General features: G+C 41.0%; 1 protein-coding gene across 2 annotated transcripts; it reads left to right on the top strand.

Moving 5' to 3' along the window:
* Nucleotides 1–2,109: 2,109 nt before the first annotated feature.
* slain1a (SLAIN family member 1a) lies at nucleotides 2,110–17,606 on the top strand. Of its 2 annotated transcripts, none has more exons than XM_085249391.1 (9): nucleotides 2,110–2,244; nucleotides 6,576–6,712; nucleotides 10,161–10,277; nucleotides 11,785–11,895; nucleotides 12,093–12,242; nucleotides 14,524–14,859; nucleotides 15,598–15,786; nucleotides 15,927–16,269; nucleotides 16,728–17,606. In XM_085249391.1, the coding sequence occupies exons 2-9, from the start codon at nucleotides 6,685–6,687 to the stop codon at nucleotides 16,801–16,803; spliced, it is 1,350 nt and encodes a 449-aa protein (XP_085105517.1). In that variant the 5' UTR covers nucleotides 2,110–2,244; nucleotides 6,576–6,684; the 3' UTR covers nucleotides 16,804–17,606. The 2 variants fall into 2 exon arrangements, with proteins under 2 accessions (XP_085105517.1, XP_085105516.1); XM_085249390.1 differs by lacking the exon at nucleotides 2,110–2,244 and adding an exon at nucleotides 2,704–5,221.
* The last annotated feature ends 60 nt before the right edge of the window (nucleotides 17,607–17,666 follow it).

Genomic DNA, 17,666 nt, shown 5'->3' on the forward strand with positions numbered 1-17,666 from the left:
GACGTTTGTGTTCATTTTCTTCCTTAATTATATACCAGTGAAATGTAATCTACCCATTAAAGTCATAATTTACAGTTAATGGAACTTGATATATTTGACAATTTTAGGATAATTATACAATATATTATCATAAAATCATCTCATGTCTTCTGCACTGTTTGGTTAATTTAGTGGGTTCAGGAACTTGATTTGGGTTACGGTCTTCACTTATGTGCAAAAATATTATGCTTTCATATTTTATTAAGACTTTTTATTGAAGATTTTGGGTTTACGTTATTAAAAAAGAAACATTACATCGATTTTATATATCCACTGTATATTCGATACATATTTTAGTCTTCAACATCTTTTCTGCATGAGATATGCTTCTAGCTTTGCCATGCAAATCAATTAGCCCAACTAATTTGTATTCAAGAAACTATATCATATTTTATTTTAGTGACATAGCCCATAATAAGGACTAAATTATGCTACATTTGAACTTCTAAAGAGGCCGAACATTGTAATGACAGCTTCAGACAGTTGCTGCAGATTTATAAGTTGCATATAATGACAATCTCCTGTTAGTACTTCAGTGGATGAGAACTGGTGACTCTGGAGGTCATTTGAGTACACTGAACTTGTGGTCATGTCACAAAAAAGCAGTTTGAGATGATTTGTGACATGGCACGTTATCCTGCTAGAAGCAGCCATCAGAGTATGGATACACTGTAGTCATAAAGGGATGTCCACTTTTGGTGATCCATGCAAACTGTAGGCTGAGCTTAACGAGTGACACCTGGTGTGGTCTTCTGCTGCTGGTCTGACACGTTGCGCATTCGTTACAATTTCTGACTCCGCCATCTGAATACAAAAAAACCCTGAGACTCATCAAACCAGGCAACATTTTTCAAATCACTATGGTGCATTTTTGGTGAGTGTGTGCACCCTTTAGGTTCATCACGTTGTATATTCAGAGATGCTCTTCTGCATACTTTGGGTGTAACGATTGTTTGTTTCAGTGACTGCCTTCTTATCAGCTCAAAGCAATCCGGTTATGTTCCTCTGACCCTCTGACATCAACAAGGCTTTTTGACCCACACACGTTTTGCTCACTTCCACCATTTTCTGTAAACACTAGAGATTGTTGTGTGGGAAAATCCCTGTAGATCCACAGTTTCTCTAATACTGAGACTAGGCTGTCTGACACCAACAACCACGCCAAATTCAAAGTCACTTAAATCTCCTTTCCTTTCCAATCTCATGCTATGTTGCAACTTCAGCAGGTTGTCTTGACCATGTCTGCATGCTTAAATGTACCTGCAAACATAACTGCATTAACAAGCAGCGAAACGGGAGTACATATTGAAGTGGTTGCCATTGCTGTAGCTACTTTTTTGTTATTTTTAAAAAAAAAATAAATGAGTATTTTTTTAAATGCCCCCCACAGTTGTACTGGGCTACTTATATTGTTTGTTTGTTGTTGTTGTTGTTGTTGTTGTTTGTTTGTTTGTTTTGGGGGGGGGGGGGGGGGTCGTTTTTTAGTTGTTTTTTTTTTTGTTTGTGTGCAAGACCGAAAGTGTAGCTTGAGAATAACATTCAGGTTATCCGCTCTGTGTGTGCCTATAATAAATACTTCCTCAGCAGTGGTGCGATGGGAGTTGAACTCCAAGCTGCTGACCAATCAGATGGAGCCTGTGCAGTCATCCCAGTAGTGATGGGATTTCCGGCTCTTTTTAGAGAACCGGCTCTTTCGGTTCGGCTCACTAAAAAGAGCCTGCTCTTTCGGCTCTGAACCGGCTCTTCAGGTTGTTTTGTTGCTTTAATTAATTTATTATTAACAATAATATAAAATTATGCACAAAAGGAATTACTAATGTAAAAAAAAAGTGGTTTTATTCATATATGTTTATTAGGGGTGCAACGATATTCGTATCGATATTGAACCGTTCGATACAGTGCTTTCGGTTCGGTACGCATATGTATCGAACAATACAACATTTGTAATTTCTTTTATCAATTTTCCTTCTGACGATGCTGTCTGTGTTGAGCGCTCAGTGAATCTGTGTTCGACTACTCGGCCTAGGCTGCACTGTCGAGCGCAGATCCACTGAGCGCTCAACACAGACAGCATAGTCAGAAGGAAGAGCGCAGGGCAAGCTAGCGAGACAGAAGTTAAGCTCTACTTGCAACAGGCAAATTGAACCTCATTCAGATCTGGGGTTTGGAATTATTTTGGTTTTCATGTGACGTATGACCCTGAAGGTAAGCGAGTCATGGACTAAAGTAAAACAGTATGTTGGATGTGCCATGCAATGCTCAATTACATTGGTGTGAACTAGTGTGTTAGCGCAGTTAGCTCGTTAACGTGTTGGCCGTCTAGCCCCATGCACGGAGCGATCGGCGGTAGCTCGTTAACGGAGATTTGCCGTGTTGTGGCGTTAAGGTCATTTCAACGAGATTAACCTGAAAGCACTAGTGGGAACACAACGAATATGACTGCACATTTAAGCCGACATCATCCTAGTGCAAAGACAAAAACAACAAGCATGCTACTAACTTTAGCCGAGTCATTTAGACAGCTGTTAGCACATGATTCTCCTTATGCTGCTGAGAATATAGCCCAGAAGAAGCGGATAGTATAGCTTTTATTTTGGAAAGAGCCATTTCTCTGTAATAAACTCTCTTTTCCAAAGATGAGTGATTCCTCAATCAGATACAGGGCTCGCAATATCGCTAGCCCGATGTCCTGGAGCTAGCGATTTTTTTCAGTCGGGCTACCAAAATCTTTCTCTTCCCTGCCCGTCGGGCTATTGTAGGAAAAATATATGTCAATGCTTTTGCATTCTTTCAGAAATGTAGCTGGGTAATTATGTCATTGGCATCGGTGAGCCACTGTCAATATGTGACATATTGAAGTCGCGTTTGAATTTGCGCTTGTTTTTTTGCTTTCACTTTGCAATGTGCGAACTGTGTATAGAGAGCGACAGCACTGATCTGTGAGTGATGATAATTTGTGCACCAATTCCTCTGACATCGTCTTATTAATCGTTAGCTTACTATGCAAACATGACAAGTGAAATCTCCCGCAGCTTAAACATGTGAGAGGTTGATCGCGCAGAGAATCGCTGAGCTTATGTGAGTGCGTGTAAAAGCATTTCAGTTCTGCTGAGCCAAATAAGACAGGTCAGGGTGAAGAAGTGACAGCCAAAGAAAAGCTTACCACAAAACGGAGAAGTTATGACAAATCAGACTATAAGGCAAAAAGAAAGTGCAGCTTTATGGTTTCATGGACAAAAGAATTTCTGTGGCTGCGATATGATGAGCTATATAACCGGGGCTGCACATAAGTGGTCCGCAGGTGCGCATTCGCTGTCAAAATAAAAAACACGCATAAGGGTTAGGGTTAAATTTAAAAACTGTACTTTTGAGTTAAAATATATATTTATAATTTTAATAAATGACAAATTAAAAATGCATGAACATTTTTTTGTATCGAAAAAATATCGAACCGTGACACCAAAGTATCGAACCGAACCGAACCGTGAATTTTGTGTATCGTTGCACCCCTAATGTTTATATATAAATATATGCGGTGGCCCCTAGAGACAAAACACGTACAAACTCCAAAAAGCACATACAAACTCCAAAACTCATTTCTAGCATTTCTAGCATAAGTGATCTAGGTAGCTCTGAACTTCCAAAACAGAGCTACCTAGATCACTTAAATTACACAATTGAAAGCATGAAAGCATATGTGTATTGTTTGTGTATTTATACACAAGCATTCATATAGAGTCAAATAAAATTTTAAAAAAGTTCATTTACCTGTTACTACCACACACCAAATCCGGTCGTTGGTACTTGCTGGCTTGTGTAGCCACTAGGTAACAAAAGTTCAACACTGCGCCCAGCATCCTGGAGCACTTCTGTTGTCTTTTGTACGTGTTTTCAGTTTTTGTGTGCTTCTGAGTTTTTACGTGTTTTGGAGTTTGTACATGTTTTTACGTGTTTTGGAGTTTTTACGTGTTTTGGAGTTTGTACATGCTTCAGGGTTCGTACGTGATTTGAAGTTTGTACATGCTTTGTCTCTAGGGGCCACCGTAAATATACTTTTATTTATTCACGCCACATAAAATGTAATAAATAAATCATATAATACAAAAACCTACTAGTTACAGTTCAACTTTTAACTATTTAAATTTTCAGCTTTTTCCTTTTAAACCAATTTAAAGTGAAACAACACAAAACACTGCAAATCACAACACAATTAAATATAAATTATAATATGAAAACAAAAATAAGATGCACATTCTCTGTCATATGGGCCTGTATGTATAAACTTTCTGAATCCTTTATCATCTGCAACTGAAAATAGTTGTGGATGATTACTATACCTTTCTAATGTGATGTTGTTGTCCCTGGCTCTCTTTCGCTCTCTCTCCCTCTGTTCCTGTGCTACTGAGTGCAACTACCGCCCCTCTTCCAAGCATAAAGCACAAGGCTCGCATGCTGAGTGAAGCCGAAAAAAGTGTGAGAGAGAGGGTGAGAGAAAGAAAATAAAACCCCACGGCTCGCGATAAGGAGCCGGCTCGCGTCGTTCACGTCAAAGAGCCGGCTCTAAGAGCCATTTCGTTCGCGACTGACCCATCACTACATCCCAGCAGCAGCAGCATCATCAGTGTGTATCTGTGAGAGTGTGTGTAGCAGCTTAAAGGGGGGAATCTGGACACCCTCTCTGAATAGAAGAGGACCCTCTGCAGACAGGCCGTGCTTTATTTTTCCGCCCATCTCAATGTGTTTTTTACCAAATGGAAGCAGAGGTGTTGAACCCCCAGATGATGGCAGACGTCAATGGCAACAATAAAATTACCAGCGCGGAGCTCGAGGTGCTCAAGCTGCAGGAACTGGTGCGAAAATTGGAGAAGCAAAACGAACAATTGCGGACTCGAGCGAACGCTGTAAACAATTGCTCCATCGGCCCTCATCTTCAGACCTCGTTGTCGTGTCTGCACGGGGGTACGGCGTGCGCGAGCGACAGCTTCTCTGCTAAATATGACGTTTCAAGTGTCCCCGCACCTCGAGGCTCAGCGGAGGAACCTTTCGCCTATTTTCAGCCGAGCTCGGCGTCTCCTGATGCCGCTGTGGAGGACAGCAGCGCCGCTGGAGACACGACTGTTTTGGATGAGGTTGAGATTTTGGACCTCAACGTCGTGCTCCCCGTCTTAGAGCCTGATAGCTGGTAACTGCTCTGTTTATGTCTACCAGTTCATTACATGCCTTGTTTGAATTTACAGTGAAAGTCAGTTTCCCCCTCTGTTGGTCTGACCCTAATACATGCTTCATGGGCCACATGACAGTGAACCAGCCATCATTTTGAGGCAGTGTATGTCATGTATCGTATGTATTGATTGCATCTGTTTTGGTGGAACAGACTTACAGACTCTGGCAAATAGAGTGACTCTTACACGAGGAGCAAAACAATAAAAACCAGATCTGACACAAGCTTTGGGCATCCCAGCATGCACTGTGCGTGCAGCATAGGTATCTATTCAGAGTAGGCAGCGCTGGATGAAATTAGAAACAATGACCCCCCTTCAGCCTCTGATCAAACAGCTCGGCTTTGTGTGTTGTGTTCAGCCATAGGCTGAACTACTTTGAAGCACAGGCTGTAGACTAAGGTATCTGACTGCTGAACCGTTTCCAGCTTTATGTATCTGGTGTGACGATGTGGAAAATGTAGCACACAGCTGAATGCAGTGCTGATGAGATACAGTTCAGCCGCTGTGCTGGTATAGCTTTACTACATTTAACACAATTACCCTTCCACCCCCAAGTCAGTGTAATGCTGTGGCCTAGTTGCTGGAGGGGAAAAAAGCCCAGTTCTGTCTGGCAAGTTTTCTTTTCCTTAGATATTTAGCTTCAGGCCGGGAACCTAGTATACTAGGATTTACAGGCACACACACAGTGACAAACGTGCAATTTCTTGGGATTTATTTAATTTCTTTTCTGGCTGACGATAAAGGTCAATTAAATTATTTTCACTCATGGTAGAGGATGAGGTGAGATGGAGGCAGAAGATGTGCTGTGGCGATCCGTAAAGAAAGAAGAAGAAGAAGAGATTTGCTGATAAATAGGTTGATAATTTCATGTACTACATAAAAATAAATTCCATCTAATTGATCATTGACTAAATTTCACAACAGAAAAGATAACATTGCCATTTGCAAGTCTATGCATTTGGTCCGTCCATTTTCCGTTTCAGTTCCAAGTCTGGGTCCCAGAGATTCTTCCCATGTTGTAGAAGCTTTTAGGGCATTTGGTTGGCATTTGGATTGTATAAAAATCACACAGCCACAGTGGTTTTATTTCACTGGGTAATAGCAGCTGAGAAATGTTGGGGCTGTAAAACACACTCTTTGAGATCTTGAGCTGCTATTTATTTTCTTTGCTCTCTAGCAACTATTTTTTGATTGCACTGCAAATACACAGCAGCCCCGAGTTAATTTATCATCTGTGTTTTGTGTGTAAAAAAAAGAACATGGGCTGCCTGTAAAGGTGACAAGATCTAACAGTTTTTTTGCTGCATTTTCCAGGCTGTATGTGAGTCCCAAAGCTAAGCTGCATGGCCACAGTTTCCTCAGCCCTCTCCAGTGGTGCAGGCAGGTACTGGACCACCCGGGGCCTGAGGTGGAGCTCGCTAAAATGACCCTCTGTCACAGACTGGACCAAGGTACAGTGTACTTAGCCCCAGGTGTGGCCACATCCGCCTCGCTGGCTGCTGAAATGTGATCATAAGCTGAAAAACACTTCACACAAAATGTTTCCATGTGCAGCAGAATTTCTTCTGCAGCGTGTGAACCGTGGGAGGTTTTCACTGCACAGAGCTCACCGGCTCCAACATTTCACTCGCTCTCTCTTTAAAGTTGTGAGTTTTACTTCACCCTGTGTTCCCAGTGAGTGGTTATTTTTGGAGTAGCAGAGGACTCACGTGTACACATCTCAGGCTGTACTTAAGATCCACTAAAGATGAAGATATTTATACATGAATTAAAGAAAGATCACCTTGGAAGAGCTTGATGTGTGTTCATGAAAGGCTAAACCCTGTGTTCACTGCAAAATAATGCAGAAATAATTATAAAGCTTTCATTAAGTTATCATCATTGCACCATCTGAACCTCTAATAACAGCCTGATTTTACTGGATTTTATGAAAAAAGTATATTTTAAGTGATGGAATTTTTACATTTTAAATTTAAATACAGGTTATAAATAAAAATAAAGTATAAAGTGTAGCCTGCAAAATAAATTATTAAAAAAACATATTTGATATACATTTTGCGAGACTTATATGTCACCTAATTACCTATTTTCATGAGTAACTCATAACTCAATCCACTCATAGTTTTCACATACAGCATTATGAGAATTAAGCATGAAACTACGGTATTACAAATATTGTGCTGTATGAGATTTCATAATGGACGATCCAGTCTTGATCTGATTTTATCTTTTCCTTTATCTGTTATATGATCATAACAGTTTGATTATTGTGATTATCTAGAATCGATAAATCTGTTATTATTGTAGCTACTTAGTCTTTGAATCAAATGGCGTTTCCGTAGTGACAGTAACTATGATATTAAAACATAGACTATTGATCTTATATTAAAAGCATGTATATTAATAACAATATGCCCATGAGCACATTAACAGCCTTTCAGTTTTGGCCTGTGCTGGTCTATATGCTTTATGGCTGTTCAAAGTAAGATGACTACATCTCACAGCCTTAAATTTTCTTTCTCCATAGCTTCTTCTGGGAAAAAACATTCCCATAAAACACATGCTGATTTTAACTCTGTCACTTACATATATGTCGTACAGCTGTTGTCACTTTCTTGAATGATGAACTAGTATCACAGGTATGTCTGCAGTTTGCGGCCGGCCTGATTGAATCACTGCAGTTTCATACTGATTCTGAGTTTTTGCCAAATCTATGAAAACCTGCCAGATCTTCTCTGCCAACAGCAAACAGCTCATTCTGCTTTTGACTCTTGTTTCGTGTTGTTTATTGGATTGGATGATTGAAGTCTGAAGAAACAAGACATACTGACAGCTTAACAATGTATTCATTTAACAAACAGGGGCCTTTGTAGCATGTATAGGAAACATACACGGCCACAATAGCCTTCCACCTCCTCCTCACATGCTGGTCACCAGCTTTTCACAGGCGCAACCTACATACTCAGCTGTGCTGCTCAACACACAAATGCATTTTTCTTGCAAATATGGCAGCATTTAAGGGGAAATAAACAGACTTTCCAACAGTTATCGTCAAGAAGCATTGTTACAACAAAGAAATAGTCGACCAAACTCAAATTTCCTTAGTTTTTGTGCTAAATGTATATGTTAATACTGTTTTAGCAAAGTCATTGAAACAAAAGTTGTTTAAGGATTAGATGGTTGAAACCCAACTTAGTTACCAACAATATTACTGCTGACAATGACGGTGCATTTTATCCACCATTGCTTTCATTTTAACACGGTCTCTGTCATTATCCTCACAGTTTTTGTTTTACTAACAGCTGCATAACCTTTACTCGTGGCAGACCAAAGCAAAGTCTTTGCATGCTATAATATCCTTTTCTCTAAGCATGTTTCCACTAAGTGGGGCAAGGGGTTTATTGAGGTTTCAGAAATGATAATGGGACATATGTACGAGCTAACCTAAATCCAAAATCATTACGGCTCATATACTTGCGTGCTATTAAATATATATTTGCTGCTGGGCCCAGTTTCAGATCTGGTGCTTTATAGTTTCTGCTCTCATGCATGGGGATATGGTTACCATAGAAACATGCTTACATTAAATGGGTTGTCGAGTCAGATTCGCTCAGCACTCCCTGCACCAAGAGCCTGTGCAAGAGACTCGTACTTTCAAAGCTCTATATGCTGCTCACCTGCGTGCTTTGACTTTAATATCCGAAAGAATTTCCTGTGATGGAATATTTTCATATTAATTGTGGGTGGTCTCCACACTGTGACCTGATAATGCATATTTGTTAGTGTCTGTGTTGATGTTTTTTGGTGTGTGTTTGTGCCTTTGACGGTTCTCTTCTTCCTTTAAAGCTGTATTCGGGGAAGGCTGGCTCTCCTCCTCGGGGTCATGAATACATCCTTGTATTTGAGAGCCAGCAGCCATTGTTGGTGCAACTGGCTGTGAATGCTAGTTTCATCCAGTGGAGTTTGAGCTTATTTGTGTCAGGAGTGCCGAACGCTCCACTTTGTCAGGTGTAACCCTCTCAGACTACCAATCAGACACACTGAATGCACGTTATGTAACCAAGCTGAATTTACTCACTGCTAGTTGGCATTAATTAACAAGAATAATAGTATCATCCTCTAAAAGTGTACCCTGTAGCTAGGGTTTTTTATATTGCAACTAATTGCTTTAATGGCTATTTATCAGAAATTAATAGATATGACAGCAAACAATCTGGTAACCCAAACCCAAATGCTCTTAGTTGCCGTTAATAAAGTGCATGTTAAGTGTAAAGTGTAAAGTGTGTGTGTTAGTCCCCATAGGGAAATAGCTCCTCTGCATTTAACCCATTCACCCAGTGAAGCAGTGGGCAGCCACCAATGCAGCGCCTGGGGAGCAGTGTGTAGGGACGGTACCTTGCTCAGGGGTACCTCGGGGTACCTCAGGGTAGCCGTTCAGTGGAGTCGAACCCCCGGCCTTCCGATCATGGGGCCACCACTCTACCTACTGTGCTATCCCTGTTATTGTAGTGTTGAACCATAAAATGAATAAAGTAATGAAAATCACATTTAAGGACTATAAATAAACCGTGTACACCAAAAAAACTAGTTCATAGTAAATCTAATTCTGATTTTGGGAATGGGTTGTAGCCTACATGCACAATCCCTGCTTATCCTGAGACCTAGCCAAAAGATAACTGCGGTTTAGCCCAATAAGCCGCAGTGGTAAGCTAAACCTCGTCTTACTGTATGAGCCTCTTCTGTCCGAGCTCAGACATTTGCAAGGTCAGTACTGATCTGCTAGAAGCAGATTAACATTTGGCCAGAGTGTCTTAAAATATATAACCCATGTACTGTATGTTTGTGCTACATGCTAAAGCAATCAGACTAACATGCCCTTCCCTGCAATCCTGTCTCTAGCAAAGCGGTGGCGAGGAGTGTCCTCCGTTCGTCCGTACAGCTGCATAGAGGGGCTCTCCACCCTCAGCTGCCCCATCCTGCCTTACACTAAACCTGCTGCACTAACTGAGTCCTCAGGTAACACCAATACACATCTGATTCCTGCTAACCACAAAACAGACACTCTTACATCTGGTAGGCTTAGTGGGTCAGTATGTACCTACAAACTGAAATCACTAAACAAACTAATTTGTTAAATGGTAAGTTTCACTATTTAAAAGAGCCATTATTTTTTTGGGGGGTGGGGGATTATTACGTTTCTTATTATCTCATTTGTAAGCATGCTGTCAGAGTTGGCCTGTGGATGGAAATGAAAGTTTGTTGATTGGTTCCCCGATTTGGCCCAAACTGAAATCTCTCAAAAACTGTTTGATTTGATGATCTTCTACAGACAAAGATGAATCCTAATGGGTTTGCACATTCACACACATACATAGCCAGTCCACTGGGTATTTAACTTACAATATAAAGTGCCTCGAGGTGACTGTGATTTGGCCCTTATAAATAAAGATGCTTGGAAGTGATTTCAACAATGGTACAGTCATACTAGATGAAACAGTCTTTGGAGACTGTGGCACGATCAAAGTGTACAATAAACTTGAACATGAGCTCATTGTTTTTGAAATGGAGACGAGGACCACGACTGCAATTAGTTGAATTTAACCAGAACACAGCCAGCGGAAACAAGTCCTCTATTGCAAAGTGACACCTTGCACACAGGATGGCAGTCTGAGACAGGTTGCCTCCCACCAGACCTTTGCAGTTGACATTCCTCTGGTTGCTCAGAAGTTGAGGGAGTTGCATGCTCTATGCATCTAGGGCCAATCCATTGGTTGAAAGCAAAAATTATCAGTGCAATCACCAGGTAATTGGATGTTGCCATCCAGGTTTTACTCTAGTGCGAGTGGGCGATAATGAAACATTAAAAAAACAGTTTTCTTTTTTAAAGAGTCATTGTAACTTAATTAATTAGTTAATTAGAATTAATTGAAGCATGCTAACATAGTGACACCTTGACGGTAATGTTTAATCTCGTTTCTCTTTAAATTGGGCAACTTTTGCAAGGTAACTCAAACCTGCGTCTCTAACCCCTTGAAAACAAAATCTAACAACATCACAAAACAAAGCAAATGACAGGAAAAAATTCACATAATGCAAAAGCTAAAATTTTGCATTGGCAACATTCAAAGCCTTTTAGCCTTTAGGGCGCAATAATCGTCATTGCTCGTATTAAAACCGTTTCTGCTGACCTCATAGTTGTTGTCTCATCCAAAAGTAATAACAACATCGAGCCAAAAGCATCTGTTGCTTCCAAAATGCTTTTGGAACTCGCTACATAACCCAGATTCTTAAACAACCTGCTCCTTGGAGTTTACAATCAGATTACACCAAACTGCAGGGAGGAGATTATAAGGTCATACCCTCAAACAGATGGAGGCAAGCACTTTCAGACTCCACCAGAAGACAGCTCCTTCAGCTCGTTCATCTGTGTTCTATATTAACACAAACAGCAGAGAGTGCAGGTTAGGCTAGTCATCAGTGATTGAATTTCTTCTCTCTCGTGCTGTGATTTTCTCCTTTGAAGCTCCGTTGCCGTCATCTGGTCAGTCCTATCTCCAGCCGAGTCTCCCTCTCAGGGCCAGCTGCAGCCTCGCTGACAGAACACCCACCTTCCTGTCAAACTCCACTCTCCACAGTAAGAAATCACCCGCAACACGTCTCCTCTGCCGTGTCATTAATTTCTACAGTTTCATCAGGTGTGAGTTACCATCCATCTGCGACAGTTATGTACACATAAATTTCACAACTCAGAGACGTGGTCAGAGAAATGCTTTGAAAGTGAATGTTGGGATGTTGACGTGCATGTTTTTGTTTTTGTTTTGTTTTTTTTAGACGTGGGCCGTCGGCACGCGGCGATTACCCCTCAGTCTTCCCTGGACAGCGAGGTGGGTGTGTCAGAGCTGGAAGATGACTCGATCTCCATGAGCTACAAACTGCAGGACATGACAGATGTGGAGGTCATGGCACGACTTCAGGAGGAGAGTGAGTGGACTGTTTAGATGTTTCATACAAAATGTGAGGGAAAATAGGAGAAATTTGAGGAAACGCTGCTACAGATAGAGGTCGTGATGGGTTGCAATGGTATTGTCAGATTGTGTGTGTTTTGTCCACTTTATATTCCGACATAGAAATGTGGTCGGTGGTTTGAATTATGGCTTACGCAAAGGACAGCAGCTGCTTGCAGAGGCACTTTGCTAGGCTTTGTAGAACTGTTACAGCAAATAATTGAATGAATTAGAAAAGCAAAATCTAGGAAACTGTTAATGTTTCTAGACTGCTCCTCTTAATTTCTTCTCATCTCTGCTAATAAAAATGATATAAGCAGAATGTTTTTCGAGGCATTTGAAGCAGGGAGCCATCGCAGCCAAAATGTTTACCAATGTGTTAGAAAGCGTGGGCTACAGTCGAGAAAAGGAAGGCAAGAAGTACGACACCCGACGCATAGCGCACTCCTACGCAGAGCTGCCTCTACGCCTGTGCATCACAGGACTGGAAAACAGCTCTGCACAAGTGCCTGAAACTGTGTGAAACTGGAAGATCCCTGAACAAAACATCACAGTCACATCATAATAACCATCATATAAGTTACTTAGTGATGGAGGAAAGGAAGGTAACTTGGTCAACTTGAGTAAAATACCGTGCATTTAACTTGTTTGAATTTTGGGTTAAATGATTGGTATGAACTAACCGCACATATATAGAATGCAGTCAGAATATATGGATGAATGAAATCTTTATTTTGAACATTTAAGTATCAAATGTTAATAACTGAAAGAAACTCACACAAGAACAAAATAAAAGACAAGTATTATATTATTGTGATGAAACCCCATTGACTGAAATCCCCCAAATATCTACCATTTCCTGTTCACTTCCTTTCCCCCTATTTAATTTATCATATATTTGTGTTCCTGATTATATAGCCTAATATTTACATATGCACTAGCTATAAATACATATACATATCTAAACACAGTCTCTTTCTACATGAATATATACATATTCATGCTGTGATCCATGATTATATATCTGCACCTATCTAAAAATATAGTTTTTTATATACAATTACCCATAATAATTTTACAATGCAGCCATTATATCAAACTGCAGTCAGAATATCCAGTCAGTGTCACAACATAGAATTTAATATTTAACACATTGCTTCATCCACATAATGCTCTATATTTTTATAACCCTTCTTCTCTTCTAAAATATTAAATATTAAGTAAGGCAGTTTGTTTACAAAATAAACATTTATTATTTGCATCTAGATGGCAGACATGGTCTGAAGAGTCTGCCGAGAAATCTGAAAACTTGATTGTGGAAAAGTGTGACATTTTGAAACATGTAGAAACACTGCTCATAGGAAACTGATTAACTGACCCTTTGCCAAAGCAGTATGTGCCAATGCTGTCCTTTTATGAGATTGAAAACACAGTTGGAGTTCATGTCATCCAAACATAAGAGAATATCTGAGACGTATGAATCAAGTCTTTCGGTGTTGATTGGACACCAGCAGGTACAGTGATAGATGGCATGGAGCTGCAAATCACTCTTGCCTCAGCATAAACAGTCCTTAATCAGACACCAACTGTCACACTGAAGTTCTTCTCTACGTACCTGCAGCCACCCACAAATTTGTTGTAAGGCATGAAAATTGTTTGACATTGCTTTAAACACTAATGCGTGAACACTTCTATATATACACTACAGCAGGGGCCCCCAATCCCAGTCCACGAGGGCCGGTGTCCCTGCAGGTTTTAGATGTGTCCTTGATCCATTACAGCTGATTTAAATGGATAAATTACCTTCTCATCATGTCTTGAAGTTCTCCAGAGGCCTTGTAATGAGCTAATCATGTGATTCTGGTGTGTTGACCCAGGGTGAGATCTAAAACCTGCAGGGACACCGGCCCTCGTGGACTGAGATTTTTGTGTTTGTTTGACAGCCACTCTGGTTGTAAACAGTAATGCACTGCCTTGTGGAGAGACTGGAAAAGATTACTGTGCAACATTGCCAATAAATGGCTGACACTAACATAAATGTTTGACCTTTACGAAGTTGAAAGGAAGTGATATCTTGATGCGCTTGTGTGCTATTAAATTATGCAGGACATTTCAGAATAAACTTCTCTATATCAGTCTGGTCTGCCGATTCAGTAAGTGAATAATGAATGAGGGGCGCCTCCAGAAGGAAATGTGTCCTATACCACGTAGGGTTCGTGCTTTCCTCGGACAAATGCATTGATTTGTCGCCCCTGTAGGCCTCCGACAAGACTACGCCTCTACCTCAGCCACAGCCACGGCCAGCCGTCGCAGCTCCAGCTTCTCCTTGCACACCCTCAGGCGCAGTCAGATGGATCTCGAGGAGGAGGACGAGGAGGACGAGGGTTACGACCAGCTCCCACCTCCCCAGCCTCGACTGTTCCGCACAGGCTCTATGCAGCGGGGCAGCCTGCCCCACTCTCACACCTTCTCCAGTTTCAGAGACTGCAGACGCAGCTCAACCACCCATCAGTTTTCACTCAGTGGACACTCCCAGTACTCTGGACCCTCTAGCCTGATCACAGAGACACAAACAGCATACACAAATAGCACAGGTGAGTGACCTGATCTGATCTGGGAACATGTCTGATAGAGGACTGTTAAAAACTCAGTGATCAGTCAGTATCTTTGGACTTCCAGTAGACCACACTTCTTGTTCTATCAGCATGTCAATCTTTATAAATGCTGAAGAGATTTTAAAATCTGATAAATGTTAATCAGGTGATAGCTAAGTGTTTCAAGATTGCATTTCAGCAAATGCAATCATTTTGCTCTTCACACACTGTTTATCTGCATGCAACCAAGGCCCGCTCAGATGTAATTAGACTAAAAGAGGAATGCAAACAGAAAGCTATTAAAGCACAGTTGTCCCTTCTCTACAGATTGCGTGTCTTTATATGCAGATATCAGTCTATAGAGATAACTGCATGACTGTCTAAGACTGATACTGCTGTTACTTTAAGGAGCAAGTATTAGACTTTCCCCCTCTTTAAAGTCCTAAGTTCAATTAAGTCAGTATAGATAAAAGAATAGTGCAACATTTTGAGTGGACCACAAGAAAAGATTCATTCATTAATGGATATGACGTGTCATTCTGCTTAAATTTAAAGTGTAAAACTAAGATGTGTTTCTACAGGAGAAAATGCTATGTATTAAATATTTGCTAAAAGCGCTTACTTTCATATTCACCAAAATGTCCCCTAAAAAATCCTAAAACTTTGAAAAGCCAAAAAAAAAAAATGCTAACTGGGCACCTGCAATACCTGATCAGCTTTGTTGATGTTGTTGCATAGACAAGCTGCGAAGAAGCATGCCCAACCTGATCCGAGCTCCCAGCATGCCTAGTGTCCCCAGCATTCCATGCCTGGCTTCCCCTGTCAACCCACCCTCCCACGGTCCCTCCTCTTTGCCAACGATGCCCTCCCTCCGGAACAGCCAGAGCTTTGACTCATCGAGTGGGCTTGCACGACTTCAATCCTCCAGTAAGACGCCTGTTTTTATGTGTGCGAATGATCAAAGAAAGGAAAAAATCACTTTTATAAACTGTTAACGCTCAGCCTAATGATGACAACTAAAAATCTACGGATTGCAGTGACACTTTTGCTTCACAATATTCCTTCAGTTCCTTCCCCAGGCCAGCTCAGTCAGCGAGTCCAGAGTGTCGGGAGTTTCCCTACAACAGCGCGACACACTCTAAAAGCGACAGCCTACGTAAGCCCCACAGTCCAGCAGGGACCCACCTCCACCTCTCTGTCCACCTCTGCCAGTCTGAACTCCATCTCCAGCAGTGCCGCGCTGCCTCAACCCCTCAAACCCAGCAGCAGCATTAGTTTGCTGCCACAGGCCCTCAAACCCACCAGCACCAACCAGTCAGCTGTCCCCCGCAGTTCCCTCCCTCGGCCAGCCTCCTTCATAGGAACAAGTGGCGTTCCACGTCCCAGTAAAATCACCCAACCCACGCGCAGGTAAGCACACATATGCTAACTCCTTTGGGTTTAAAGGAGAACTACAACAACATGAGTACTGACGAGCATGTGCAAAAAGGCACTTGATAACTTCAAATTTAGACCTGATGAGAAGGTTATCTCAGGGGATCACCAGAGGTGGTAAAATTCATCCTCTGATGACAGTAAAAAAATAATTTTCTGAGCCATGAATTGGTTAATCAATTGAAGTATATGATGACAAACCTGGTCAGACTATTAGTGTTTTCAGCATGTGGGTGAGTGGTAATGTAGCAATCTTTAGGTGTGGCATCGGTGGTTCAATGGTAGAATTCTCACCTACCACACTGGATTCACAGGTCTGATTCCTGAAACTTTTAAAAGAAACAGACAAGATTCTTTGTGGGATGATGGATCTTTTTATTTATCTTTGATTAACTTATATGCTTATATAATATTGGGTTTTTTTCTGTCTGCAGTTTGCTTACTCCTCCAAAGAGCCTGGCTGCTCTGAGTGCCCTGAGGGACGGCAGCTGGAAAGATGGCTGCTACTGAACCCAAATAAGCTGAAATTTGAGAGGTGCACAGGGTATCGCTGTGTAGGCACCAGCTGATTTAAAATGTCTCTTTCAGCAGGTCTCTAGACTTGGGCTGCGACCTGTGAGAGTGACAGATATCATGAATATAAGCACTACTCCTTGCTGAAGGACAAAGTGAGGACTGTTGAGCGTGCAGGTCCAGCAGGCTGGATCTTAACCTTGACTTGACACACCATGAAACAACCAGGCAATACTCTGATAATCAGCTGTTAAATGTGAAACAGATCCTCTCTGATATGTGTTTCTTGGTTTGTCGTTGTTAATTCTTGCATTGAGCAGAATAAACATCTCTCTCCAACCGAAAGCTTAGAAAAATATATCCCATGCTTTTGTACATGCTTTTAATGATTTCATATGATTAGTTTCGGAAGTACTATTTTTTTCAGGCTGTGATGTCAGATATGAAGTTGAACCTGAAGTTGGAATTTTGTTACTTCCCGTGCCTGTAAAAAAAAAAAGTGAAAAAGAAGAAGAAGTAATGTAATTTATGTTAGTTATACTTATTGGCTGGACCTTGCAGCACTTTGGATCAGAATTCTGATTAACACATTCAGTATTAGATCCATTAATGACCTTGTACACACTTTATCTTTTGTTTAGTTTCTTTTTATTTAATGTTTACATTCAATTCCGAAATGTTCTTTGATAAGCGTAACTGCTGCAGTGATATTGCACAAGGAGCCCTCATGCTTTTAATGGATGGCAAGAAATTAAAGAGGAAGTGAATTTTTAAAGTGAATAAAAGCATTTCAAAACGTTTTTTCATTCTTCTTCATTAAAATTGTTTGTAAAGAATCGAGGGGGAAAATAGGTAAATTG

This window comes from Mchenga conophoros, linkage group LG16, assembly GCF_057382185.1.
Source record: "Mchenga conophoros isolate Kocher_MC1m ecotype Shallow Benthic linkage group LG16, M_conophoros_male_GT1.1, whole genome shotgun sequence".
Lineage (NCBI taxonomy): Eukaryota > Metazoa > Chordata > Actinopteri > Cichliformes > Cichlidae > Mchenga > Mchenga conophoros.